The following is a 27,912-nucleotide window of genomic DNA, read 5'->3' as shown; positions in this document are numbered from 1 at the left end:
AGCGAGGGAAGGGGAACGTGCGCGAAAGGAATAGGAAAGGATTCTGATGGATCGAAACAAAAGGCGGGGAGGTTGATCGAGGAAGGTCGAATGATCCAAAGGACCGGCCTCATGGCTTCGCATGGCTCGGCACAATCCCTTTAAAGGATGTTCGTTTCCATTTCTGCCGCCGGGTCCGGGTCTCGTCTCGTGTCTCGTCTCGCTTAGCGCGTCGAAGGTTCGGCGATCAGCTTGCCCGCACCTCGTCTTTCAAAGGGGGTCTCGAGAGATGCGTCCGGTCTGAATGGCAGGAAAGGGAGGTCGCTCGAAGATACCGTTCCTATGGAAGAATCTGGGTGACATGTTCCGACAGGATTTTACGCCATGGTGAGCGTCAATACACCTGGATTTCTCCCTGGACGCATCACATGGCAGAACCTCGACTACATATATAACCTTAAGATTCGACAATGTGAAGAAGAGAGGTCCAAGCATTCAAGAAGGCACAAAGGAACGTGTAAATCGCGATAGGCTACATGGGATGTTTGTAGTACAGATTAAACTACGTGACGAGAAACCCAGATCATGACCAGACTCGTGAAAAGATCTCTCAAAAACGATACACCAAACCAAAAGAGGGATCACGCTCCCAACCCAACCCACGCCACCAGGCCCATAACCAAACTCATCATCCCGATCGTCGACAAGGAGAGAGCTCCGGGAATGGTCTTCCCACCCGCGTTGATGCTCCCTTTACTGTTGCTCCCCAATACGGCGTTTCCTCCGTTCCCACCTCCTGCCTGACCGTTCCCAGATTGGATCGCTCCGACATCGACGGTCGCCGAACCGACGTTGACGACCGACGTAGCAAACGTTGCCGTCGATGCCGTATCGTCCGAAGTCGACGAGGCCAGGGACTGGTCGGTGAGGAAGACGATGGCCATCGAGGGAGCCTTGAGCGGGATGGAACAGGTGTTGGCGCCGGTATCGCAGTTGATGGTGACCGTCTCCCTATCCCCGTAGAGCCTTCCGTCACTGGCAAACGACGTTCGGAGGGTCTGGTTGGCCCAGTAGATCTCGTACTTTTCGGCGACGGACGAGGCGGAAAAGTACCTGGTTGGATAGCGCAAAATGGAATCTCGCTCGAGTCAGACGAGGCAACTTGAGAACTGTAACAAAGTAGCAGGACCCCAAACTCACCTGACGTCAACAGTCTGTTTAGGGAACGGCTGACCACCCATATCAATCGTGACCGTCAGATCGTTTGCATTCGAAGCGTCCGAGACGAAATTGATAAGCGCGATCCTCGTGGGCACGCCATTCTCGTAGACGGCGTAGGCCGGGTGGTATTCGTTGTTGTTATCGGCGCCTAGGTCGACAATCTGACTCTGGTTGCTCGAACCAAAGAGCTCGGCCATGATAATCGTCGGGTAGTAAACGGATCCGGTGGTCCATTGGTATCCGGACGAGGCGAGATTGTTGGGTGGGGGCGTAAAAGCGTTGTAGTACACGTTCTGTAGAGCATCGCGGCGATGACGGCGATGATTAGCACGGCGGCTCAAGCACATCGAGACACGATCTCGCTCACCTGTCCACCGACGTGCTGCAAGGCGGCGGTAAAGTTCTGAGTAGCCATCTGCATAGCATAGTCGATGGTCCTGCAACAACACAAGCGTGTCAGCCCACCCGCCCGTGCATCGACGCTGACGACCGACCAGCGGCAACTTCACAACTCACCAAAGCGCTGCCCCGAAACTATCCGACAACCCGGGGAAACCACCACAACTGGCAGTCCCAAACTCCATCATCATGATATCCTTGCCGGCCGCCAAGACTTGCGTCGTCCCGTCGATATAAGGGCCGACGAGGCCGACGGCAGAGTTGTGGGTGAGGTAGCTGGCAAAGATGTCTTGCGGGTTGGTGACCTTTCCGTCGATCCCACAGTTGTTTTCCGGGTAACTGGGGCGTGACCAAGAAAGGCTTTAGCACATCGAGGAACACTATGAGGGTGAACGCAGCCTGACTGACTGCTGCACGGCGACGATAGCGAGTGCGTCCAAGTTGTCCGTCAAGAACCCAGCGTTCAGAACGTCGTCCAGCAAGAACCCTTCCACCTCGCAACAGATCGAAGGTCCGATCAAAAAGTTCTGCGACTGCTTCAGATTGCCCTCAGAACGGATCTCATCCTTGATGCTCATCCACTCGTCGTTGAACTGGGTCGGTCCGTAGCCGGGATCCCGCTTTTGGTGGTCCGAGTAGCTAAAAGAAAGCCCGGAGGTTCAGGTCAGCCGACTCGGTCGCGTTTGACGGTTCGTTCCTCCTTTTGTTAGACAAGCCCGACTTACAGATCAGGTTCGTTACCCATCTGTAGACCCAACAACCTCTCCCCCAAGATCGCCTGTGCGGTCTGGGCAACCTCGTAAATGTTGTCAATCTTGTTCTCCACTGCCGACTGGTTGAAAGGCAGTCCAAAGTACCAGTCTACGCCGACGACGGCGGAGATGTTGGCCATGGCGTAGAAGAGATCATCAGAATAGTTGATGGTCGGTGTCGATGTCTACACACGTCGTGCGAGTATGTGGCGATCAGCACGTCTGTAACGACAAGCACCCCAGTCGAGATGAATGCTTTGACGCTCGATGAGACTAGACTTACCACCGAAGCCCCTTCCTCCTTGATCTTCTCGATCATCGACCCATCATCCGTCCCCTGCGTATACAAAGTCGAAGATTCTTGCGTGTTCCCTCCGATCCTGACCAAGGCACCGTGTCCGGCTCGATTTCGGATGTTGGCCATGTAGTTGAGGAAGGGGACTTTGAGACTGTTGGCGTGTTGTCCGACTGAGAGGCGACAAGCGAGCACAATAAGAATCGTCGTGGTCAGTAAATCGTGGTAACGACGGTGTGCGATGTAGGATCTCGGAAGACACCGGATGAGAATCGGGGACTCACTGATAGAAGGCGCCACACTCAGTTCGATACTAAATCCCAAGAAACTCCCCTTTTGCTGGATACTCAGTTGACGGCCGGCCGCGATCAAGGCGTCTTCAGTGGAGGGGACGGTCAGGCCGTACGATGTGACGGGCGTTTCGGGTGGGGCAGGGGGTTCGAGGGTCAAGGGGTCGTAAGCCGGCTGATGAGTGAACGATCGTTTTCATCAGTACTTGATATCGATTTGAGCGTGATCGTATGGTGGCACGTCGATCTGGAGGTTGGATCGAGGTTTATGAGAAGGTGAGACTCACGAGACCGGCATAGTCGACCGTCGCTTCAGCAGGATCAGCAGTGGCCGTCCGTGATGGAATGCCCGTATATACCGTGACCTGGGCGTTGGCCTGGTATGCAGCCAGTACGGCGAGTGGTACCGCCGAGATGGCAGAATACTTCATGGCAGTGTTTGCAGATTAGGTATCGCTGTAGGACACGATGTGATAGAATGTGTTGTGTTGTGGTATGGTGTGTTGTGATGTTCTGGTATAACGATCGTTTATGCAAGGAATTTGTATCTGATCTCTGATTGTGGTCGTGGTCGATCGTTGCCTTGTTGTTCTTCTTCGTGATTGATCGTGTTGATTATATCGTCGACGGAGGTGGGGGTATATCTCGTAAGACGAATGAGGGGACGGGACTCGTAGTGCTGGTATCAAGATGACAGGGTCGTTGTTGTTGAAAAGGCTGAAGGGGGGGGGAAGTGATCGAGGTGATGGAATGAAGGAAGGGTCGGTTTTGGTTCTTGGTACGTCTTGCCTCTGCGACTTTCGCGACGCGCCAAGGCCGCCGGGGCGTACAAAGTTAGAACTGCGCGTTCGGCATACGAGGGCGAAAGGGCGAAAAGCAGCACAAGGCGGCGGTTTTTCTCCTCGAGTTATATTAAAAGCTCGAGCGAGGATCAGCGGCCGTGGGCCCTGTCCAATGAAATGGTCTGGAGAGGTCAAATGGACCTTGGGGAGTCAATCCGTGTTGCTACGTCTGACGTTCGCAAGATCGTACGCTGCGATATGAGCTGCGAGTTTGAAGTCGAATAAGGAAATAATGCGCAGCCAACGTCGATCCTCCACTTTTACCCCGTCGTTCGCCGGATCGCCGGGGTCGCTCGTCGTCATTTCATCAACAACGCGTCCCTCTCCTCTGCTCTCCCTCTCCCGCTGAGGTGGCCACGTGACTGCTCGCGTGACAGGAACAGATGTCGTAACACAAAGCGGGAGAGTTCTGATTAAATTCCCCGATGCTTTTAAACCTGGTCGCCTGGTCGTGTGACGAAACAGAAGATGAAACTCGTCCAGTCTGATGCGTATGGGCGTCCAGTGGCCAGTCGGGAGGTGGTTAGCAGAGCGATTGAGACTGAGGCCTATCGCATGAGTCTATTGGTTGTTGAAAGAGAGGTACTATTCGAGACCAGATGTGAGAGGCTTGCGCTTCAGGTCGATTGCAAATTCAAACCGCGTACCCCATGCTTTTTACGTGCGCATCGACGTCCCTGAGAGCCCTCGATACTGCGCTCTGCGCCGCCTTCTTCTACCAATCTCTTGACTGATGGCATATTAACGGGACATCTTCGGTGCTTGAAGAAGGCTGCGGCGCGTCCTCTTTGGCATCGGTCAACAAGTAACCGAAGCAATTCTTCAGCCGACCCGGATGGTCGATCGAGAGGCCATTCGAGCGATAATGCAGACGGCAAGCCTCTCGAAACGAGTTCAATGTCGATGTATCAGCGGGACAGTAGCGCATAGCGAGATCGACACTTCACCGTTCTGGTACGACAACCCGATCCCTGTCCACCTTTGCTGAAAACAAGCGGATCAGCAGCACTGTTTCCGCGAAGCAGTCGTCGCTCACTCACTTTGTTTGTTCCTCTGGACTCTGGGTCCACTAGGCTTTTCGGATGTAGATTTCCCTTGTGATCAACATGTCCCTAACTGAGAACGATCGACAAGTGACTGTAGACTTATGTCGACATTGGCTTTAGCCCGCTTAGCAGACGAACCAGTAGGAGAAAGACCATGACTATGACACCAGGATCGAAGTGGGCACCGGGACGAGGGGGACGTGGCGAATTAAAGGCGGACGTGGCGAATTGATGAGGAGTTGGGGAGAAGTGGCAAGAGCAAGGAAGAAGACGACACAGTGGAGTACAAGTATGAGGTGGGGTCGGAGAAGTGAAGGTAACAGCGTCTATCCGAGGAGGACTCACAACTAACCTTCTCCCTTTCTACCATGTTCAGTTCGAGACTGTTGATGACAGGCTCAAGGCTAGGCTCAATCAGCTTTTCACTGATCTTGTATCTGCCAGTCACGAGATGAGGAGTATTTCACAAAAAGAGTCGGTGAGCGTGATCAAGCGCCGGGGCATCATTATATGGGTGGTTGTTATGAGGTTGCGATGATGCGTCTCTTGGAATGAGTCCGAGACCAGACAGCAGGACCCGTATAACCGCTGGCGTTAGCCCGGTGGACAAAATTCATTGGCGTCGCTTCGCTTCTGTTCGGCGTATCGACAGCATGCACCGGGATGAACATCGTAGCAGCCTTAGTAAGAATCAACGCGGAACCCGAGCAGCACATTCTGAAGAGGACGTAACCGCTGATATCCTATCGTGCTGAAATCCCCCGCTGATGTATGCATAGGTGGATCTCGAGAACTGGCGATATGTATCTTGCTCTATGCCGTGAAAAAGATAGCTACAACGTGCCAAGCACCCTTTAGATGATCACCTGTCCTGATCACCACAAGACCTGAGCTCTGAGCAGGTGCGAGGCCAACTCCCTGTCCGACTTGAAGTCCATCATGTTCAAGTTCCTGGCCAGTCGATGCGCTTCGCTGGTGTTCTGCAGGGTTATGATGTATGTCGATCGGCGTCCCGAGATGGTCCTACAGTATCCAATGCAAAGTAGAGGATCAGTCTCGCGGGCAAAAGGTCGAGCTATACCTGCAGGGATCCCCAAGACGAGGTTATACTGCACTGGACTGTACTTGTACTCACTTGGGAACGTGAAACACGGCATCCTCCTCGGCCAACTTGTACCCCTTCAAGACCCTCGTCCAGGTCCTCTCCTGTATCGCATCTGGCATGCCCCACATGACGACCTGTCTCCCGCCCATCGGCCGTTCGTTCCTCGCTCGAGCCTTGGCGTCCGTCCCGAAAGGTCCGATCCGGGCTTCACGGAAGGCCTTGACGTACTCTGAGGCGGCCTCGAGCTTTTCCTCGGGGTTCATCTGGCGCAGTGTTGTGGTACCGGACGAGGCTCGTTTTGTATCGGGCCCGCGGACGGGTTTCCCAGTGATCGAATCTACCCTCGGAAAGAGGTTTTCCTGCAAGAAGCTCCGCATGAGGGACCGAGAATACCACATCGTAGGATCGATCTGCTCCTTGCCCGGAAGGTTGATCTGACGACGTTTCGATGCGGCGACGAGATTCCCCCTGTAGGACCGGTTGTTGGATTCAGAGTTGATGGAGAGGAAAGACGACATGTGCGTAGCGGCTACGTCACGGGCGGTCTCGGCTGCGGATTTGTTGGGAAAGGTGACGAGGAACGAGGTGGTCGAGGGGGAAGGGCCGTTCGGGATCGCAGGCGGTAAAGGCTGGAGCTCAGCGGTGACTGTCAGGTCGAGGGGTAGCACAGGGGTACGATAAGCATGGAAGGAGTGGGTTGGGATTCGAGGCTAAGCAGGACTCGCCATTCGATAGCGGGACGTCTCCGTTCTTGAACGCTCCCATCCGTTTCAAAGCCCGGTGCATGTCTGCTGGGGTGTACGTGCGGGGGATCCCACTGAACTTGACAGCGGTCCTACCGTCAGCCGGCTGTTTCTCTGTAGCGTTTGTAACAGAATGACGAGACGTCAATACGCTGAGCAGCGAGATAAGGAACATCACGAAATCGACTTGCCTTGCGAGTTTGTGCTCGCCCATCGTCTCGTCGCCGTGCAGGCTGCCGATAGTGGTACTTTCAAGGCGTGCTTTGATGAGGATGCTATGCAGGATGACATGGTGGGGCAGAATCTATAGATCAACGCTGGATCGTTATGTGCTGTTAGTTCGTCAGTACAGCATGCGAATGTCGAAGTTGAATGTTCAACTTTTGAAATTCAGTTTCAGTCGTTGGTTCGACCTTGAGCATTTCGAGATCTGAGACTCGACGCGCGTTCATAGGGGGCCACCATACTCGTTCCCACAATTTATACATCGTACATCAACAGGTTCATCACAAATGCCTCGAACTCGGGTGAAGCGAAAAAGCACTTCAGTCTACTACAGGTGGCCACTTTAGTTTTCTACAACTTGGCCTCGACCTTGCCCTCGTACTTCTTACCGACCCTGTCAAAGAACGCCTTGGCGGCGATATGGGGCATGACGGGTCCATCGGTTCGTTTCGCGTGTTGCAAGCAGTCGTAGTAGAGTTCTTCCTATGAACGTTCAAGAGAACGATGGAGTTTGTATCAGCTCAGTAAAGGGCGGGGAGCATGTGCAACCCGAGCAGAGCCGAGGATGCCATCTATGACCGAAAACTCAACACGCTGCTCACCTTGATCAACCCCCAAGGACCCTGCGCCGATTTCAACCCGATCTCGTTCCCAAACTCGATAGCCCTGCCCCTAAGCTTTGCAGTGGGTACGATCTCATCGACGACCCCTGCTTTGTGTAGTTCTGGGGCGGTGAATCGTTTGGCAAGGGAGACTTCTCGGAGGAGGTTGGGGGAGGAACGGAGTTTCGTAGAGAGGAGGCTGGAGAAGAAGGGAGGGAAGGGGGCGCCAAAGTCGACCTGTGCGTGCGAAATATAACGAGGAGAGGAGTTGATGTCAGAAAATGGTTTACGCTTCATACCTTGAACCAGACGTTGCGGCGACGATGCCTTCGAGGGAGCGGGACTGACCTCGTTCATGCAGCACCAAGCTTTCCCGTCCGTCATCAACCTGTAGTCGCAGCACAAGGCCAGGAGGAATCCTCCGGCGAACGCTACAGTATCCCCGACCAGCGCGTCATATCAGCACATCGTCTTCTGTTAGCTGGATAGCGGAGAAAAGGGAATTGTGTCGACTCACCGTGTCCGTTGATAGCAGCGATGGTTACCAGGGGGAAGGTCAAGAGCCGTACGGCGACGGGCGAGAAGATGTCTGTTTTTAGTTTCGATAAGATGAGATGTAAATCAGGGATGTCTTGTGATAAGCATTCAGTGGAGTATTTTGGGGCGACAACTTGGGGACAATGAGTGTAAGGGAAAGGTGTTTCGTTCCAAAAACAAGGGGTCCGGATACACCCTGAGGGTCATTCGTTTCCCTTCCTCGATATACGCCCAACTTGGGAGGATAAGGTTCGACGACTCACCCAGATGAAACCTGGGGTTCTTGATAGAGTTCTCGAAATCCAACCCGTTACTGAAGAACTTGGTGATCTCGCTCGTGAGGATCAAGGCTCCTCCCTTTCTCTTCTTGTCAAAGAAGCCTTCCCATTTGTCTACAACGGAGGAGGTGTGCCGTGATTCGCCGTCGGATTGTAAAAGCGGTCCAGAGGCAAAGTCAGCATGGAACAATTCGTAAACAAGTAAACAGTCGGCTTGGAGAACTGACTCTGCGACCTCCACTCGTATTCGACCTGATCCATCGCGGCGGCCAACTGCGCAAACATGTCGTCCGTCAGACGGTTGTCCGGGGCGCTGTCAAAGCTGATCTGCCAGCACAGGTCGGATGGGCGGGTGACTTTTAGGAGCGGCATGATCGGCGGGCGGCAGTTTCTTTGGATGTAATAGAGGCGATGTGAAAGCTGCTTGTTCTCGAATGCTTCGCCTGAACTTAGGTGGTGTCTCGATATGGGTGAAAGTCGAAACAAGTGGTGTTGGGTGGTCACTCCCCGGTTATGGTCCATCACGCTGATCCCGGTGCCGGAAGCGTTCGGAAGTAAATAGTTGAATGCGCGTCACGTCGCTTACCCGGTCGATCAGTTCAACCATGGATCGTGCGTTGATGCTCGATCACCACGGCGCAAAGTGAAGATGGTATTTAGAGGTAGAAGGGACCATGCTATCACAATGTATGACCTGAATACCATCGGTTTTTTTTTGCCGGCGGCCCGCTTCCGGGGGTCATTGATTCGAAAACACGATGGTCTCGATGGTCGCTATGCTTAAATCAGTCGAATTTTGCGACGGTTCACGGCGGGTCGGATTCTTTTCACTCGCTGTATTCTCTGGGCTGGAGGGAAGTCTGGCCTGGTGAAGGGAGAGGATTCAACATCCTTATGTCGTTCCAGATTGATTCGCCGGGCTATAGCCTGGAGGACGAGGACCAAACAGCGCTTGCTCTAGAATACAGCATTTACGTAGACGAACATGGCAGGGCCTACGACAAATGAAGAGGCGCGCGGCGCTAAGTGATATCAAACGATTGGGGAGCTCGAAATCATAAAATACGATCGATACAAGGCATCCCCTCCGTTTCGCCGCGCTTCGCGTCGGCAGTCTGCATACCACACTCATGACGGTCCGATTGCAGCTGACCCACACGTGCTATCATCACAAGGGGGCTCTGGGTGCCTTTTGCATCTATCAAGCGATCCTCCCGTGCCGCCAAAAGAGGCGCGTCAAGTAGGGTCGCGATTTTTCGCGTTCGCCATCTACACAACGCCCACTCTTTGTATTTTCCAATCATTGTTGTTAATTAGCACACGCACACAACCTCCCTCTTAGCTCAGTTGGTAGAGCGCTACACTAGTATTAATCTAGAGCACCTTCGGGATTGCGACATGTAGCGGTCAGCCGTTCGACTCGGCTAGCGGGAAAAAGTCTCTTTTTGTGTTTTTGCCTGGTTTCCCGGCACAGCGGAGGCATAATGAACCGCAAGGCTCCTACCTGCTTCCTTCCCGATCGTACGGAGGCCGACAGGACACAATATGATGAGGTGGGCACTGTAAAGACGATGTTTGCGGGTTAGTCAGTCGTCTACGTCGTGCGAGGCTCGATCACGTCCTTGATCAGAAGAGATAGGCTCGAACCGAAGCGCGGTGAGTGGACGATATCGCTGAGTATGTCTGCAATTACCGTGGCAGCATACATCCGGCTCACTGTCAGTTTGCGGTACAGAAGAAGTCGATATCTGTAGTCAAGAGATTCTTGATGACACGATCGCCTTACTGGACGCAGCCAAGACGGACCACATCTCTGGATACGGACGTCGACGCGCTTTCCGAGATCCGCCCGCTGTAGCAACCCATCTTCACTCAGGGTGACGAACAAGGTGAAAGTCCAGATCCGTGTGAAAGTTGAAAGATTTCAAGCATCGTACTTATTGAACGTCTAAGATCATGTATATGGCGCGGAATACACGGCGAACAACCCTTCCAAAGGATGTTTCACCTGTGACCCGCTTCTATCGGAAGATCCACTTCGGGGCGCGCGTGTTGGTTCCAGGGGAATCGGTGGCGCGTCGATCGTTTCTAGTTTCCATCGGGCAGAAAGTGGTGGTCATCAGCGTCCTTTGAGGCGGATCCCGATCAAAGGGACCAAAGGCCAAAGGAACGTTCGATATCAGGCCAAAGTGTCCAGACGGATTTCAGCCCCAAGTTTGTGGCATCGGGTTTCTGGGGATACATATACTCGCAAAGACCCGTTCTATTCGGTAAGGTTTCCCATGTCATGTGTCGCCTGTCCTTCAACCGGGGATCATACAAGATCTCAGCAAGGTTCATTCGCAATGCCGAGATTCTTACCAAGTCGATATAGTCCCATCGTTCAGATATTGATCTTGAGCGTCATCGCTGCTCTGTGAGTCGGGCGATTCCTCGCGATCCTAATGACGATTCTGAATCACTTACTGGATATCGTAACCTTTTGTAGCGCAGAAGGCGCTTTCATCGCTGCATCCAGTATCGTATGTCATAGGATTCTGCGGGAAGCCGCTACACGGCTGCAACACACTGAACATCATCGCTCTGCCAGGGATCGGGCGGGACATCCTCATTGCATCATTATAACATTTCGAGAGCTCTTTTAAACGGCGCTCAAGCGCTGTTCGGGCCTTTCGCAGGCGGTGTCGTCAATTGTGAGTGCCCATCCTCGTGCTTGCTCTCCCTCATCACTGCGCTGAAGCCAAGGCCATCTTTTGTCCGTGTCTTAGGGATCGGGATCCGTCCCGGTCTATTCATCGGCGGTTGTTCGATGGTGTTGTGTAAGCCTAGCATCTCGCATTGCCCCGCTGCCCTACCGCGCCCTGCGGATTACGGCGATTTTACTAATGGAGATGTTACCCGGGGCGACATGCAGTAATCGGCTCGTTTTGGCAATACAACGTATCCAAAAACACCACCTTCATGTACATCGTCTCTTATGCTACTGGGACCCTCGGGTGTCTATTCTGGACTTCGTGGGCAAGTAATCTAGGTGAAGGGGTATCGCTATCCGAGAGTACTTGCTCATGGCTATCCTCATCCCAATGAACAGGGAAGCCTTTTGGTCGGATTGCCCTCAGAAAAGGATAAAGGGAGAGCTACGTCGATAGCTTGGGGAATGGTGAGTTCCGCGTAACAAGATCGATGTGACACATCTTCACTCAACTCAGTTTAGATACAACTCGGAGTCATCGGCTGCTCTGCCATTCTGGTCGGAGTCTCGAATACCAAGGGCGACGCTGTGGGGTTCCCAAACAGTGAGTTTGAGCGAGATTATGGGGATACAGGGTAGACTTGCTTATTGTCGGTCGACCCAACAGGTGTCCAGCTCGCCCTCATCATCGTTGTGTCCTGTAGCCTGGGCCTGATCCTTCTCATCGTCCCGTTCGACAAGGTCGTCAGAACCGATGGGACCAAAGGTGAGCAAAGGTCAGAGTCATCGTTCTCAAATCTACAATCTGACTAGGGGCGTTTGTCGCAATAGTAATCATACCGAAAAAACCTGCGCTCAAGGACGAAGTCAAAGGGTTATGGAGAGTCATGCGCGATTGGAGGATATTCTGCTTGACACCTGCGAACTTTCTCTGTGAATTGATCTCGATCTCGTCTGTTCTACCGCTCAACAGACAGAGTCTAATTACCCATTGACCTTCTATAAAAAGGTCTACAGTATATGGTCTACCACGTCAGTCGGCACAGCATTCCGCTTGGCGAGCACAAGCTGAAACATAATCTTCCCTTTTATCTCTGTCAGAGCGCTATCAATACCGTTCAGTTTACTGGTCGTACCGGCGCACTAGCGAGTCTGGTGGCGGGAGTTGGATCGGCCTCGGGAGGGTTCATCACTGGTCATCTGCTTGATCGCAAGAACCTCTCGAGGCGAAAATGCGGGATCGTCGGTCTGGTCTTTGTCTCTGCAATCATGTGGATCACCTGGATAGGAGGAGTCGTCAATCAAACAAAGGTATTGGGTCGATTTATAAACAGCTGTTTTCGACACACTAATTAATAAACGCTGTGCGACAGTTCGAGAGGCACAACCCAGGCCCTGCTATTGACTGGACGGACAGTCGAGCTGGTCCGCAACTCGCATTCCGCCTCGCCTTGGGACTGGCTGACGGGTCTTTGCGAAACTTGACCCGTAAGCCTTTAGAAGCGGGTTTCACGCGACAGTGAGACTTATCGATGTATATCTTGCTAGTCTGGACGATAGGAACCTTGTCCAATGATCCATCGACCGGGGCTAGATATTCATCTATCTGGTTGTCAACTTTGGGTGGAGGCGCTGCCTTTTTTCATATTCTGGACGGATACGAGGTCAGTCGGCTGATTTATTCGCCAAACGACAATGGAATCCGGCTGAACGGAGCGCAATAGGTCTCCCTACTGGTCGAAGCTTCCCTCCTATTGGGACAGAGTGTTTTATGCGTGCCGCTCTTGGCCGTCGTACTATGGTCTATCCCGGACGTCACGGTCGAGAGGCTCGAAAAAGAGAAGACAACCGAGGGATCGCTAGAGTTTGGGAACCATCTACCTAGCGAGGACACATGAGTCAAAGCCGAGGAAGAGGTCGCGCAAGACGAACAAGCTGAGGTCCCAGTCGTCGCTAAATCTGGATAGAGGGTCGCTCCGAAATATCGTCTTGTGATTGATGAAGCATCTATGTGATCTTTTGATTTGTCGGTCGATGACGTTTTACAGTCCGCACATCGCCTCCTGGTATCCCTATACATTATCTATCAACTCCGTCTGAGCATCCCTAAGCCCTCCCCTCCAGCTCGGCGTCGACCTCGGCCTGCTTCTTGACCCTGATGACCTTGTCCTCCTCAACGGCGTTCTGAGCGTCACCGAGCTCGAACTCCTTGCACCAGAAACCGACGGGGATGGCGGCGATGGTGAAGATCAACCCAAGCAGCAGAGGGAGCCACGAGGCCTCGTCGTAAGCTGTTGATGATGCGGCGCAGAAGGGGCACGGTCAGTTTCGCATCTCATAATCCTTTACAAGACCGAGCAAGACACACCTCGAATGATGGCCGCACGAGGCTCGGCGACGTGAGCAACAGGTGTGCTACCAGCAATCTCGGCAAGCTGAGTCGAGTTAAGGACGTCTCCAGCATACATGGCGAGACGCTTGGGCAGCTCATGGGTCCACAAAGCACCGGCGATGGCGTTACCGATAGCTCCTCCGACACTGGTCCAGAGCGCGAGCAAGGCGATAGCAGTGCCCATGTCTCGGTGAGGAACAGCAGCTTGAACGGCAACCTGGGTTCCGACGACGGAGCATCCACCCTGAACCATAACACAGAGATTTAATCAGACGCGCCGACCAGCATATTTCGATGAGTTTCCCGTTACTCACGCCGATTCCGACAAAGATCTGACTGATGACCAAGACGGCATCGCTCTTGTTGCCGTTGGCAGCCAAGAATTGCAAACCCATACCACTAAATCAAAGGTAGATCGATAAGCAGACCGCTAGCTTTCCAGTACTGAAACACTTGACTCACATGGCACGAGCGCAGAGACCGAACATCAAGGTCCACTTGTACCTCTTAGTGTATCGCATGACGATACCAGCGCAGAGACCGAAGAAGCAGAGGGCGACTCCCAAACTAGGTCACCGGAAGGGAACAGGTTAGCGGATGAAGTCGGCAAAGCGAAAAACATAGTTGGACATACCATTGACTCCAGTAGTTGTAGTTGACGAAGGACCAGTCCTTGACGACGAAAATCCAAGAGGTAAAGTAGTTGGGAATGTAGGCGGAGAAGTAGTAGAGGAAGTCGATGACGCAACAGCAGATCTTGTAGCGAAAATGAGGTGATAAGATATGCGGTCCATTTTCGGAATTGCGTAAAAGTTGACACGTACCATGGTTCGGTTCATGACACGCTTAGGCATCAATGGGAACCTGGCATATTTCCACTCCCAGGTGAAGAAGGCGATCATGGTAAGACCACCGACGACGAACATGGCGATCAACGATCCTGCAAAGCGAGTCCGATCGTAAGCCAGTAAGTCGCAGTGAGACTAGACCTGGAACTTACGGTTCTTGTATCCATGATCGGCACCAGCAGCCAAACTGAACGGCAAGAGGATCAAGGAGAATGCGAATCCGAGGAGGATCAACCCGAACCCGTCGATTCGTCGCCAGTAGAAGACCATCCAGGACCAGACGGTCTCGGTAGCGTTCTTTCCCTGGATTTGTTGCCTGAAACGGAGGTCCGAGGCGGCGACCGAGACGGCTGTTCAGTTTATAGGTGATTGATGATGAGGATACTATCAGCGCCGGTTTTGAGATGCTTGGAATTGTAAGGTACAAAGTTACTTACTACCAGCCTTCTTGGCTCGATAGTCACCCCAGTAGAGGACGAACAAGATCGGGGCAGCACAAGCGGGGATGATGATGGCGAACATTCCGTATCCCCACCTCCAGTTGTCGTTCCCCGTATTCACGTGCAAGGCGCTGACGATTCGAGGGGAGATGGCAAAGTTGATGACGTAGGGCATGGAAGAGAGACCTTGCATGAATCCTCGCCATTTCAAGGGAGAGAGGTCTCCGAGGAGGATGGTGAAGACTAAACGCATGAAAATATTACTTATTAGCACGTTGCGTTAGTCTAGAGTATGTTCATCGAGGTGGTGGACTGACCGACGTCGACTCCAGTTCCTCCCATGGTGGACAGGACGGAACCAGCAGCGACGGTATGAACGTCTTTGGAAACAGCGGTGACCATCATTCCGATAGCAAGGAGGATGACGGAACCGGCCAAGGCGGACGGTCGGCTGAACAGGTCGGCAATCTGTGCAATGTTCAGCGAGGATTACGATGATATCGTGCATGGCGAAGAAACAGGTTGTTTCAGATCAGAGACGATGCTCAAAAGGGAAACACAACTGAGAGCCGGGAAGGAAGGACTGACCTTGGAGACGAAAGGCTTGATAACACCTCCCATGATGCTCGTCAAGATCCCGATGGTGGACAACAACGGGTGTGCACCGAAGGACGAGACGGCGAATTGTTGATAGTTGTAGGTGGTGTTCCCCTCGAGCGAGTTGGCGTAACAGAACAGACCGAGGGCGCTATACGGGAAAGATATAAGGGTCAGCGGTGGGATAGAGGGGGTTTATTTCAAGGGTGTCGGGGCTTACATGTAAAGAGCCCAGAGCTTCCAGCCGTATCCAAAGACGGTGTCTACGAAGCAAACGTCACCGGACATGAATAATCAGTGAATATGAGAACTGCGGTATGATGACGTGAACGCTACGACTCACACAAGGCCTCGATACGAGAGACACCGGCCTCTTGTTCCAACTCGAACTCGGACGAAGCGGCATCGCTCTCATTCTTGGTCTGGTGGTGCAGCTCGTAGTTGGCGATGGGCTCGCCGTGCCCACCTTCCCCACCATCAGCTTCGAGCTGATACTTTTTGGCTTCATCGCTCGTCCGCCTGCTGTAGTCTTGATCCTTGTCGTAGTCGTTCATCGTGGCAGAACGTCCCCTTGCTGGTCGATGTTAGCGCAATATGGAACGATTTCTGTGGAGAAGAGGGGAGGAGGATAATGCTGGTGATCGGCGCGATGGATGGATAAGAGTGTGCTGCTTATATAGGTCCTGCGAGACGATCGAAACCGGAGCAATGCGCAATGCAGAACTTTTTCTCCGTCCGACATTTCCTCTTCTTCGCTCCAGCATTCCGATCGGGTTCATGGCGCGGTTTGACTTTTTCTCGTTCTCCTTCACCCCTCCCCCTCCCGCGGCTGGCATGGGTCGTGTAATCTGATAAGCCAACTAGCTCGCTTACACCGCGGCGGGCCGGGCCGCTCCGTCTTGGCATTCGAGCGCCGCTGCTCGTCCTGCCCGAGTTCAGCCACTCTCGATCACGCGATGCTGCCGTAAGTTTGATTATTGTCCCTGAGCACACACGCGTGACCGACCTTCTCGCTGCCTCCGCTGCTGTTTGAGAGTTTCGGGTCGACCGAGCTTGAAGGTTCGCAAGGGTCGATCGGTGGATCGGTGGCTATTTCCTGCTTGCTCGGCTAGGGCGAAGGTGGGGTCGTTCATGAAAATGTTTCATCACGATCTCTTCGGATCAAACCGGGGCAACGCCTATACTCGTCATTCATTCATGCAGGGATTCGAACAGCCAGGAAGCGTCCGACCGAGCGAGCGTTAGTGATCAGTAGAATTAGTAGACGGTTATGAGACGACATGATCGACGTTACAGCAGACCTCATATCGCTCATGTATACTACTACATGCTGACACGGAATACAGTTGTACAATAAGTAAGTCATACAGTCTCCGGTGAAGTCTCGATTGGGCAATCAGTCGGAATCACCATCCTCTGTCTCCGAATCGCCGTCCAGAGAAGGGGTTCCTCTGTTGGGGAGAGTATCATGGAGAAATACGACCTCGTAGCTGTGTTCCCCACCGTGCTGGAGTACACCCGGGGCTATAATCTCGGCGATTTTGACCAAGCGTCTCTTGGAAGCATTGCACAACTGATGGCAGCATGTGCGTCTCTTCTGCCAAGTGTCATCGGTTTGAGCATCCGTGTTCGCCTCGATAGCATCGAGGCAGCTAATCAACTGACAATAGGCTTCGAATGCGATCTCCAATTTGCCCAAAGTATTTTCATCATTAGAGGACGAGTTTGTCAGATCTCCGGCGATGTTTTGACGAAGGACAAGGTTGTTCTGAAGCCGATAGAGCCACCGCGCTTGGTTCGTGTGAAGTGCTGTGACAGCGGGTTCGAACTCGTCAAGAGCTGCCCGAAACTCAGGCCCGTAGGTCTGATCCCACTCCCCCTCGACTTTGTCGTCATCAAACTTGGTAAGTTTCACAACCTGATCCAGAATCTGGACCATACTCTCGTACCACATAGCTCCTTTGAACTTCACCCATTGTTGACCATGTTGTTGAGGCTTCAACAGCAATGGCTGTCCGTTCCTATCTTTGGGCATGGGCTCCTCGTTGCTCTGAGTTCCGTTTGACTCCAAGCTGGTTGGCGGTTGGGAGACAGTTGGATCGGTGCCAGTGCCTAGTGTATCGGCAAAGCTAGTCGAAGGCGGGATAGACATGGTTTGATATCTGTGTTTCAGGTCGTTCAAAGAGGGCAAGGGGCTTCGGGGAGGATAGGAAGTTCGATGATACTTCTGTAAGGCGAAAGAAATCCCGGACAGTGATGACGGTCTTATATCCTAATCTGGACCAGGCGCTCCAAGTACTGAGAAGGTTTTTCATTGAGAACCATGAGGCTTCCTTTCATATCGATGAAAGATGTTCAATTTGGTCATCAGACGAAATCAGAACCGCACTATTGCCGGTGCACATCATCGTAATAAGTCAAGGTTTGATACCTTCGATGATGAAATGGATTGCGCAACGCGTCACTTCCTTTCTTCGTTCGCAATGAATCTTGTGACCAGTTGCGGCGGCGAGGCAGGCTACAACTCTAATCACTGGTAGTAGGGAAGGCGTTTGCCAGTTGAGTACGGAATTGAGCAGATGGGCATATCATGTTTCTTCTTTCTAGTGGACGAGTACCGTTGAGGCAGTAGCTTCTTCGGACGATATGATAGAAGGTAGTTGTCAGTCATGCTAAACCAAATTATACCAGGGCTACATTCATGATATGCCCGAATAGCTAGGTGTTGGGAAACAATATGAGACATGGCTCATAGTACAGTCCAACATGATACAGGTGCATCGCACGATAAGCAGTACATACGGAATCGCCGGACCAGGATTATCAGGGGCATCGATCAGGCAGGCGTACGAATGATGTAGGCCGTAGTCTACAGCGGAGTATCTCATGTCTGCTTCCAGCTGGCAATCCTTCGTCTATCATACAGCGGGAGATCATTTAGCTCCAAGCGTGTAGGAGATTGATCCGCGTTCCGGAAAAGATTCTTGAATCCCCTGAAGCCCTTTACAAGACCCGCTTCGATGATATCGCTTCGAACCTCCTGGATTCGATATCGGAAAATATCTGCAAGGATCTTCAGAGCCGACGCATACTCTTGACTCTTCTTGGTTGTTTTGCACGTATCGTGTGCATTGGCATCATTCGTGGCACAAAAGCCTTGCAAGACCAAGTCATGATTGACGATCCTGTCCCATTCTGCCAGCTCCCGAGCACACTCGAGCGCTTCGTGCTACGAACGTGTGAGTTCCGTTATCTACCTACAGCAAGCGCGCGCAATTGTTCTCTGGTAAATGGCGTGGAGTTGGTTCGCTACGCCGCAGTACGCTCGAAGGCTTTATATCATCTCTCCCTTGTGATATAACCAATGCTCTTCTTCAAACTCCTTGCTGGCCCCTTGACCATAGAATTCGGTTTTCCGAAACGGTATCGACGCATCGAAACCGGCGATTTTGGTTGCTGGTCCACGGGATGAGCTCCTGGGCGGAAGCATAGTGCCAGCCGGGACGCTATTTATCAGGGCGGTCGTGGGTTGGGAAGCTCTCTCGGTCAATCTGCCCGAAAATATCGCCTGGGAGAGGAAAGAGCCGGTGCGCATGCTCGAGGAGACATCACCAGGCAAGGAGCTGACTGTATTTCTCGAGTCAGGTCGTCGGAACTTCCTCCGCCCCCGCGACAACGAAATTGGACTGCCTTTTGGGCATTCGCGAAGCCATCTGCGGCGATTCGACCGGAGTTCTTGGGCTCGTTTATGATCTGATTCAAGAACCTGCCTCTTCTCTGGCAACCTTCCTCATGTAAGAGCGGTGCAGTATATACTCAAGGCAAAGTCGGTGGCTCCTTTCAGGATAGCTGGGGTACACCATAACTCGATCATGTCCCATTGGGGGCTTTCATGATCATCAACAACGATGCTCGTGTTCACCGAAAGAGGGCTCAGACGATTGTCCCGTTTGATATTGCAGGCGAGGTTGTGATATCACACGTGGACATGCGAGAGGTACATGAAATCTATGAGTATGAATTGAAATTTGGTGCGGAGAAAGAGCAAGGCTTGTTACAAGCATAACGATCGAGACGAAAAGCGGTCTATTCCTGACTAGAGGGCGGAAACATTGGTCTCGAGTACTCTAGGAACTGGGCAAACGACATTAGCTGAGGATTTGATCCAGAACTTCCGTTCACTGTAACGGCATCACTAGCTTCACCGATGCTCGCCTGAGGGGGTGGATTTGAAACCAACTCGGGAGCTAGCTGAGGGGGCACTTGAAAGGCCCGAGCTTCAACGAAGCCGGGGACCTCTCCGGGCGTGAGTCCCTTCTCGATGATGAGTTCGACCGAACGTTCGTTTGCGCGCGTCAAGACGTGAAACCAAGTCCCGACCTCTAGTCCGATATGCTGAATGTACCTCGGTGTCTCAACGAGTTCCTTGCAATCTTCAGATTGGACAAGATCCGAGGCCCGTACGCAACCCGCCAGTCGCCAAAATACCATAACAGCATCCTTCGTTCTCTTCGCCAGGTCACCGCAAAATTTGTTTCTTTTCCTCGAATCCGACTGACTGGGTGACTGCCATGAACCATTTCCTTTTGGATTGAGAAGGAAAACCTTCAATTGGGCGGAGCTCAGTTCGCTAAGCGCCTGGTAAAATTCTGTAGCATGGGCTTTCCAATGAAAGACCTCAGCTTCGTATTCTCCGATAATCAAATCTTTCAGAACTCTACGGTACTCGTCTGGTAAAACGAATCCCCCAGCGACGATGTTTTCTCGGATCTGTTCCGAGCGAGATGAAGCTGTACTTTCTTCCACAGTGCGCTGATAAGTGGTTCTGCTCATGAGCTGTTCCTCATTTGAGAGATGGTGAGACTGAGCCGAAGTCGAGTTGCTTTTTGTCGCATGGGTGGAGAGGAGGCTCGTTCCGACGGTAGGCCCCCCTGACAAGTCTTTGTAGCTGTGCTCGTCGTCTGCCATTTGCTGCGATAGATCTCCTGCGGCACTATTTTCCCGTTCGATGAGATTGAAAGTTGATCGAAGCCGTGTGATGGGGATAGGATGGCCCAGTGTAGCTCGATTTTAGGCAGGCTTATATATACCTTCACAGTCGCGGCTGATCAAGTAACAGGTCTTCCTTTCACTTGCCTCATTAAGAATAAATTGATTGCGTGGATGCCGGATTGCAGCGCGAACCTGCCAGGACCTCAGCGCGCCCATAACATACCGGCCGGGGCTGATGAAGTGTTCCTCCTTTGTATGCTGACCAAGGTATGAATACTGCTCCAATTGTTTGCTGCTCCCGGGGTTCCTTCATGATGCAAACCATAGCTGGCGTTGCTGAAGCTATCGGCTATGGGCCATGGGTAGGACATACTTCGCCACAATACACATACATTTTGATGTACTTGATATAGATACTGATATAGATACTGAAAACATATCACTCGAGCGACTATCGCCGTTTTCAGCTCGATATAAGACCACAACCCTCGTGAATGGCGCGACCTTCCAGCCATCGTGATCATGAACAAAGATGTGTGCTAAATCACGTTCATAGCAACCAAAGGAGGACGCCAATGACGTGGTGGTGAGACAGGGCCCCTTGCCACCAGCGCGGTGTCGTGCATCATTATGTAGTCAAGAAGCGACTGACTGGCCCTGATGTCTGTCCTGGCTCTCATCACAGATACGACAAATACGCAAGTACAGATCTGGAAGCGACGCGATTGTACCACATCCAGAACCACGTCACTCAGCACTAAATGGCTCGATATGAGACAGCGAGATGGACAAGCAACTGGAATATCTGCATTTGAATTCTACATTACAGATATTGAGTTTCTCTTGACAATTCCTCACACCGGTACGGATCACAAATGACTCGACGCATCTGAATGAGGCCCAATATTGACTAAACTCTGCCGTCTTCGAAGACACCGCCATATACAGCATGTCGTATCATCGGTTTCAAAGGAGGAGTATCTGGATTAGAAGCTGTCGTGACCTTTGAGACATGCATGAGAGAGAACTCGCTTGCGTCGTTGGCAAGGAAGACTTCGTGCAGCCGCTTTGACTTGATAACGATGAGCGACACTTTCCGAGCATCTGACATCATGGACAGCCAAGAGTCCTTTTGATACTTTATTGCATTGGAGAAATCAGGACTTCGCTGCGGAATCTTCTCACATCCTTCAGGCCTCAAGTCGGTCATCGGGTGGTTGCAGCTACGAAGGCGGTAATACTGTATGCCCGCCTGGTCGGTCCACTTGAGCAGATCTTGGACTAGCGGAAGTCTAGAATCATCCTCCTGGATATTGACGGCAGGCCAAGATCCCTGTCTGCGCGGCTTGACAACCTCACCCATCGTGTCTAGGCAGGGGTGGTTCGGTAAAAGCCGTATAGAAGGCGTCACAATGCCTACGCTAATGTCCTTGTTCCTCCTGGTTGTGCCCCAACTGCAAAGCCTGAAGAACGGCTAAAGATTTCGTCGACTCTTTCAAACTGGCTATTCGGTTCCCTCGCCTAGCACGAAGATCTGTGAAAGATCTCATTGCGTCTTGACTTGGTGGATCTAGGCTGCGTGAGAACACAGTTAGCACCGTGCGACTTGTTCCGCTTGCGGCGATCGAGGCAGCGCGGCTCTGCTCAGATTGCCTGAAGTGAGAGTCATAGAGATCCTCTACATAGAACAACATCGTTACAGCGTCCAAGTCTCTTTTGTGATAGGGATTAACAATGAGATAAGCGAGTTGAAAGGGGAAATCTCAACGCGCCTGGTCAGGCTTCGTTATGCTTTTATAGATACTGAGATTACTCTAGGCCTTTGCTCCCTCCTGTCACCTTTTTGAGATATGATCGGTGTTGTGAGGGACCAGATTCGACTCGCTGTGCCATATACTGTATACGGCCAGAACAGGTCATGTCGGCAGGGCTTCAAAGGTGTCGCCTCCTTTGTACGCTGGTTAACGTGAAGAGTGCTGCAGCAGTCACTGCCTGGCCGCCCCACAAATCTGAATTCGAAGCAAGCGGTCGATCGTGGACAACTAGATAGAACAATGACCGTTTCGAGCTCTACCCGTCCAGTTTATCTCTCTTGCGACTACTTGCGTCTGCTCCTGCGCCCCGTTCATATGAAGCGCACAAGAGCGCCCCTTCGGCATCGGACATGAACCGATCTACTTCCGTTTCACCGGACTTTCTCGGTCTCAATACACCAGTAGCCAGTGGCCAATAGGCAGTTTCGAGCCAGACTGGATCGTATTCAACCCAGATTCTAGTTGACAACTACCACGCCTCGATCGTTTGCTTCAGTCAAATATAAGCATAACATGTGGCACATTCTATACAGGGATAAGTAAGCGTAACAGGAAATCGGTACTGTAGGGACGCGCGATGAGCAGTCACAGTAGATCTCTATCGTACAGGTCAAGTACTCTCCACTGACGGCGACCTGGACATCAGGGTCAAATAGCGGTTGTAGTTCCCAGGCGCTGGGTCTACAGATCGCGACTGAAGGCTTGACGGTTCAGTGCAACCTGGAGTGGATCCGGGAGAACGCTGAAAGGCTTTTCAAACCCTTTGGTGTTTCCCGCCGCGTAAGTCCACGTCGCATATTGCACGATCGGCCTTCGACAACAAACCTCCCAGTAAGTGGCAAGAGCTGAGCGAAGGTTGTCACTCATGTGCATCTCACACGTTGGCTCTATGCAGGTTCTTCGTCCATCGGCACACTGCTTCCACCGATAAGCCACCTTTGCTGCTTGCGCGTGGAGCTTTGTAAGGGCTTCGGCATCCCAGAATGCGCTAGACCACCATTTCGAGTTATGGCGATTTGTTCCGGAAGTTTTGATACTCCTGCGCCATTCTGGATGCGTTTCCCTCTTGAAGAGTTTCGATTGTTTGTGTAGCGCAATCAGAGAATTCAGCATTTCTGTTTTGTGGGCTTTCCAGTGCTCTTCATCGGCCGCTTTGTGTTCTCCTTGGCCAATGAACTTTGCATTGGTATAGAATTCTCGTACGTCTTTCATGTATCGGTCTTCTTCATCTGTTTCGAACCCTGCATGCTGTTTCACTTCTGTAGACGATTGTGCCTCGCCCGCACTGAGGTTTTCGTATACAGACGTGTCGTCGAGATCCGCGGATTCGAGAGGTCTGACTGTGCCCTCAGATTGTTGGCTTGAGCTGTTGCCCGGGGTGTCTAGACCTCGAACAGAATATTGACTCGGTCGATCCCTCCGGTCTGGGACGCTACTAGAGCGTTCTTGCTCGGTCGTCATCGATTGACGAGAAACAGATGGTGGAGCTGACATTGAGATTTCGAGTTGTCCCTGAGGTGAAGTATTCAAGACGGTGAGCTGTGTAAAAATGGTGAAGCCGATTTTGCATGCTGATCAATCGGTGCGATGTTTTGCTCTCCGGTCCCAGTCTTATATCTATTCAAGGATACTGAGAACGCTGAGTTCTCCTTTCACTTCATTCATAGACCGCGCTCGTGATCACGACGCCACTCAAGGGTGGCGTGATAGTTTTACATTATCGCTGACCTTGATGTGGCTGCAACATGCCGTCCAGGTCGCCTCAGAGTTCCTTCTTTGTGTACTGATAACCTGTAGATTTCTGCTGTGAGCGTTATCTGTCCTGTAGCTAAGTCTTGTAGCGCTCTCGATTTACGTATGCTAGCCTGCAAAGCTGTCAATCACAACAGATGAACGCGCACGTACAAGCAGTACTAGTAGACCCTACGACAGCCCGCGCTTGGATTCCTTCTGATACTGTAACGTGATTCGCATTCATGCTGTGATTGGGAATGATCGACAGATCACAGGGCACTCTCGCATAACTATGGATTAGTGAAGGTCAGTTGGGTCAGGACTGATTGACCGTTGATAAGGAGGGATACACCAAATTCTCAAAAGGGGTTTACGACCAGCTAGACCCACAATCGAATGTTCCATATCACCATGATTCGGCTCAGGAGGACTAATACGTTGTGCATCGAATGTACACTACATCTCTTAATCAAAAGCACGTCTTCCAGCAAACCGATCTTATAACTGGGATAACGTTCTGTTGCAGGCGGAATGCTCTAAGTACAAGACACAAAGCTGCATGAATCGACTACAAATGAGGAGGAAGCATGCATAATGACTGTATTATGCTCATGGGGAATCTGGCTCCGAGGCCGCGTCGTTGTCGTCTTCCAGGGGAGGGACGTCATCGAGGGGAAGGACATCGCTCCATTCGGCTTGATAATCCTCCAAAGCAAGATTGAAAGGACCCAGACGCTCGTTAGCCTTGATCAGACGTTTGAAGATCATGCGTCTCAGGAGGAACCAAAACGCATGTTTCTGCTTCATGGTGTCAACGGATACCTGGAGCGATGGAGCTCCCGCGCATGTGGAAGGCTTCCAGGGCACGCTGACACATGTAGCCAAAGATTCGAGTTGATCATGAAGGACTTTGTACGCGTTGACGGCCTGGTATATCTTCGAATCAGGGTTGTCCACTGGCGCTGCTTCGAGGGGCAGAGGTTCGGTCCAGTCAGTGACTAGCATGTGGTTTTGCAGTTCGAGCTTGGTGGTTCCTCTTCCCGGAGATTCGCAGGCGTCTAGAGCCTTCCAGCAGTCCTCGAATGCTGCTTTGAGTTTCTGCCGGTGTTCAGTCTGCCAGTGATTCTGGTCATCAGAGGTGGCCAACGGAGTCTTTTCCTCAACAAAGCTGGAGATGTCGTCAAAGGTTCCAACCTCCATGGTGTCGTCAGCATTATCGGTAGGATCCAAGAGGATGTACTTTGACGATTCTTGGGTACTGATCTCTAGATTCGGAAGAGCTGCAGTTAGGTCGGTGATAGAAGGCGCGGGGGACATCATGATGGAGATGACGAGTGTATAGCCAGGAAAGTTCAGATCGTGGAAAAGGGCATACTGCGAGTAAGTCAATACCGGCTGCCTTATATACTGCTGGGTAGGACTTTGAATCTGAAGTCTTGAGGATTGTCCAGAAAGAACCAGGGGGTTCCTTTGATATCGATGTGATCATCTGTACGTGATCTCGAGACTCGATAGCAAGCTGGCTAGACTGTGATTCCTTGTAATTCAATCGAGTCGTTCCCCACCTACGGCAGAACGATCATGGATCATTACCGGCTGTGTTATCTTCTGACTGGGGCTGACCCAATGACTATAGCTTCAGAACGACTTACATCAAGCGATTAAGCTGGTCATTCGCGCTGTCGATTTAACGATTCTACATAACAGTTTAAATTCTCGGTAAATCGAGTTAAATTGGCTTACGTAAGCGCGTGACGAACGGACTTGGTGAATCGTCGACGACTTGCACTGTAGACATCGTAAACATCGATCAACATCGACGAACCTATGTATCACCTCCTTTAGACTCTCAGATCACTCGTACACTCTACTATCAGTGCTATATAGATCCTACAACCTTCCCGTAAACTTATTACTAGTCAAACCCACGAAAATGGCTCAATACAACCTCGAAATGAACGACCTCGACCAGCTCATCGCTGGGTTCTTCGATCACGAGAACCAGCTCGATCAGGCTAGCCTGCAGGCTTCCAATCCTTCCCTGAACCTCCCTGCGTCCTGGGAGATGCAGTTAGACGGTGCGGAGTACCTCGCTCCGGCCTCAGGAGGCACATTCGTCCCTCCGGGGTTCATCGTCCCTTCAGTGAATCTTGGCCCGGCTGCACCAAGCCAGCAAATCGACCCGGTGCTTCTCGAGGAGGCTCAAAGGCCTGCTACCGCTCCCAGTAAACGGGGAAGGGGTAAAGGCAAAGCTCCAGCGAAGAATCCCGCTGCTGCACCCAAGGAGAAGCGACCTCCCGCCCCCCGCAAGAAAATCGACAGGGGTCCTTTCGCTCGACCTACCGAGGTGTCGTATTCGGCTGAGACGCTTACTCAAGAGGCTCAGACCCAGATCAACGATCACCTAAGGGCTGCCACCACCACCAGGTCGTATGCCGGTCATGTCAAGGCCGCTAAGGCCTGGCTTGAGAAATATCAGCAAAATCGATCGATCAACGACCCTGACCTCGGTGATGCGTTCGACGTCCTATCCGATCGCTCTGCCACCGCTATCAGGCTTCACTGGGCTTCTAGGATCAAGGAAGTAGCCTTTCCGACGATCGAGGGCTCCCGATCAGGCTTACGAGCCTACTTCCGGGAGAAGTTCCCCGATCAGTCTTACGTGAGTGAAACTTTGTTCACCTTCACTGAACGACTTCGTGCTTACGATCTGATACGTATCTCCAGGTTGAGGAGTTCCGCTTCCTCAATGGCCGTTGGGAAGGCAATCCTGTCTACTACGGTCTTAATCAAGACCTTTATACTGCATACAAACGAGATCATCTACGATCGAAGACTCCGAAGCAGGTTAGTGAACGTCGGTGATCCTGCACTTGACAGTTTCCAATACTGACACCTCCTCGAGGTCTCTCTCCTTCGTTCTTATAGTCTTCGCCCTTGCTGCTTCCTGCCCTCACCTACCTCATGCAATACATCGACGCTCAGCTGGCTGAAGAGAGGGACCCCCAGACCTATGCCGAGTTGATGTTCGCCTCGGCGTACATCACCCTTGGCTGGTGGCTCATGGCTCGAATGGAGGAGTGTTTGCAGCTCAAGGAGATGGACTTCATCGAGCACGGTCAGGACCCCAACTATCCCGGCCAGGACATGGCTATTATGGTCCTGACGTTCCGGAAGACGAACCAGATGGATCCGTTCGATAGTGAGTGAAGTTACGGCCATGTTCACTCAAGTCGAAAGATCACTTTACAGCTTTACTGATACCTAAACGGCTGCTTCGGGGCTCTATTTGACACTAGGTAACCGCTACCAGATGCACGAGCCGATGGACGAGAACGAGAAGCTATCATAGGCGTCACGTGACGCGCGACCTACGGTGCGCGTCGCCTCGGGGTCTCGTTCGGAGACCCTCTCGGAGACCCTCTCGGAGACCTTTTAGGAGATGTTCTCGTAGACGTTCAACTAGTACCTTGTAGTAGTTAGACATCCGTTATTACATCGCTATGCCTACCGTTACCTTTCCCCAGTCCCGCGACCTTATTACCTCAAGACCCGGCAGGTCGGCTGCCAGGCCTTATAGAATAACGGATCACCAAAGGACCCCGGCTGGGAACGTGAAAGGGGGTAGTGATGGGATCCCGCTGCACATTGGTGCTAGCGGTAACCCTAGTGGTCCGGAGAGCCACCTCACTCTGGTAGGAGTGTTCTACCCGCAGGGGATTCCTGTGCAGGCAGTGATGATGGTAGATTCGGGGGCCACGGGTATGTTCATGGATCGGACGTTCGCGAGGATCCATAACTTTGATGTGATAGACCTAGAGAACCCTAGGACCGTCACGGTCATCGACGGAAGAGAGATAGTGGGTGGTCAGATCACCCAGAAGGCACATGCTATTGTGCGGACAGGATTGCACCAAGAGAAGGCGGAGTTCTTCTTGACGGATTTGGGTGGGTACGCGGCGGTCCTCGGGATTACATGGTTACGACACCATAGCCCACACATCCAGTGGGATACAAATACAGTCACCTTCGCGGACGACTGTTTGAAGAAAGGATGCGTCAAGAAGGTAGAGGTAGTATGCTCCCCCG

At 52.1% G+C, this 27,912-nt stretch overlaps 8 protein-coding genes and 1 non-coding gene across 9 annotated transcripts; 3 read left to right on the top strand and 6 right to left on the bottom strand.

Annotated features, from left to right (window-relative positions):
- Positions 1-482: 482 nt before the first annotated feature.
- Positions 483-3,670, bottom strand: HD553DRAFT_292186 (uncharacterized protein). Its single transcript, XM_046178402.1, has 9 exons — positions 3,224-3,670; positions 2,931-3,111; positions 2,635-2,819; positions 2,325-2,536; positions 2,008-2,238; positions 1,717-1,938; positions 1,568-1,637; positions 1,180-1,493; positions 483-1,092 (listed from the first exon to the last, which is right to left on the bottom strand). Exons 1-9 carry the CDS (start codon positions 3,365-3,367, stop codon positions 621-623), a joined length of 2,031 nt encoding a protein of 676 aa, XP_046039086.1. The 5' UTR covers positions 3,368-3,670; the 3' UTR covers positions 483-620.
- Positions 3,671-5,639: 1,969 nt separating this feature from the next.
- Positions 5,640-7,045, bottom strand: HD553DRAFT_153783 (uncharacterized protein). Its single transcript, XM_046176762.1, has 4 exons — positions 6,864-7,045; positions 6,655-6,786; positions 5,960-6,575; positions 5,640-5,847 (listed from the first exon to the last, which is right to left on the bottom strand). The coding sequence occupies exons 1-4, from the start codon at positions 6,961-6,963 to the stop codon at positions 5,700-5,702; spliced, it is 996 nt and encodes a 331-aa protein (XP_046039085.1). The 5' UTR covers positions 6,964-7,045; the 3' UTR covers positions 5,640-5,699.
- Positions 7,046-7,142: 97 nt separating this feature from the next.
- On the bottom strand, positions 7,143-8,770 carry HD553DRAFT_305000 (ClpP/crotonase-like domain-containing protein). Its single transcript, XM_046179098.1, has 6 exons — positions 8,542-8,770; positions 8,300-8,428; positions 8,017-8,088; positions 7,848-7,930; positions 7,500-7,736; positions 7,143-7,380 (listed from the first exon to the last, which is right to left on the bottom strand). The coding sequence occupies exons 1-6, from the start codon at positions 8,684-8,686 to the stop codon at positions 7,249-7,251; spliced, it is 798 nt and encodes a 265-aa protein (XP_046039084.1). The 5' UTR covers positions 8,687-8,770; the 3' UTR covers positions 7,143-7,248.
- An 876-nt stretch (positions 8,771-9,646) lies between these two features.
- Positions 9,647-9,748, top strand: HD553DRAFT_t18. Its single transcript has one exon. It is a non-coding gene; the product is annotated as a tRNA-Thr (tRNA).
- Positions 9,749-10,659: 911 nt separating this feature from the next.
- HD553DRAFT_347840 (uncharacterized protein) lies at positions 10,660-12,904 on the top strand (the record flags this gene model as incomplete). Its single annotated transcript, XM_046183329.1, has 14 exons — positions 10,660-10,730; positions 10,803-10,836; positions 10,905-11,007; positions 11,083-11,133; positions 11,229-11,353; positions 11,406-11,474; positions 11,529-11,610; positions 11,674-11,772; positions 11,838-11,939; positions 12,016-12,038; positions 12,108-12,317; positions 12,380-12,494; positions 12,555-12,670; positions 12,731-12,904. The coding sequence occupies 14 exons, from the start codon at positions 10,660-10,662 to the stop codon at positions 12,902-12,904; spliced, it is 1,374 nt and encodes a 457-aa protein (XP_046039083.1).
- Positions 12,905-13,001: 97 nt separating this feature from the next.
- Positions 13,002-15,976, bottom strand: HD553DRAFT_292179 (major facilitator superfamily domain-containing protein). The gene is made up of 12 exons (XM_046178401.1): positions 15,627-15,976; positions 15,504-15,546; positions 15,275-15,434; positions 15,004-15,154; positions 14,684-14,929; positions 14,399-14,596; positions 14,223-14,338; positions 14,033-14,154; positions 13,861-13,965; positions 13,713-13,797; positions 13,375-13,642; positions 13,002-13,297 (listed from the first exon to the last, which is right to left on the bottom strand). The coding sequence occupies exons 1-12, from the start codon at positions 15,835-15,837 to the stop codon at positions 13,113-13,115; spliced, it is 1,890 nt and encodes a 629-aa protein (XP_046039082.1). The 5' UTR covers positions 15,838-15,976; the 3' UTR covers positions 13,002-13,112.
- A 641-nt stretch (positions 15,977-16,617) lies between these two features.
- HD553DRAFT_364914 (uncharacterized protein) lies at positions 16,618-17,435 on the bottom strand (the record flags this gene model as incomplete). The annotated part of the gene is made up of 1 exon (XM_046184061.1): positions 16,618-17,435. One exon carries the CDS (start codon positions 17,433-17,435, stop codon positions 16,680-16,682), a length of 756 nt encoding a protein of 251 aa, XP_046039081.1. The 3' UTR covers positions 16,618-16,679.
- Positions 17,436-24,432: 6,997 nt separating this feature from the next.
- HD553DRAFT_339235 (uncharacterized protein) lies at positions 24,433-25,140 on the bottom strand (the record flags this gene model as incomplete). The annotated part of the gene is made up of 1 exon (XM_046182423.1): positions 24,433-25,140. One exon carries the CDS (start codon positions 25,138-25,140, stop codon positions 24,433-24,435), a length of 708 nt encoding a protein of 235 aa, XP_046039080.1.
- Positions 25,141-25,756: 616 nt separating this feature from the next.
- HD553DRAFT_339234 (uncharacterized protein) lies at positions 25,757-27,175 on the top strand (the record flags this gene model as incomplete). Its single annotated transcript, XM_046182422.1, has 4 exons — positions 25,757-26,485; positions 26,551-26,670; positions 26,752-27,025; positions 27,123-27,175. 4 exons carry the CDS (start codon positions 25,757-25,759, stop codon positions 27,173-27,175), a joined length of 1,176 nt encoding a protein of 391 aa, XP_046039079.1.
- Between the last annotated feature and the right edge of the window lie 737 nt (positions 27,176-27,912).

This window comes from Filobasidium floriforme (assembly GCF_021052385.1).
Source record: "Filobasidium floriforme strain CBS 6241 chromosome Unknown HD553scaffold_3, whole genome shotgun sequence".
NCBI lineage: Eukaryota > Fungi > Basidiomycota > Tremellomycetes > Filobasidiales > Filobasidiaceae > Filobasidium > Filobasidium floriforme.
The sequence above is the reverse complement of the archived record's forward strand: the minus strand, read 5'-3'. Positions and strand labels throughout refer to the sequence as shown.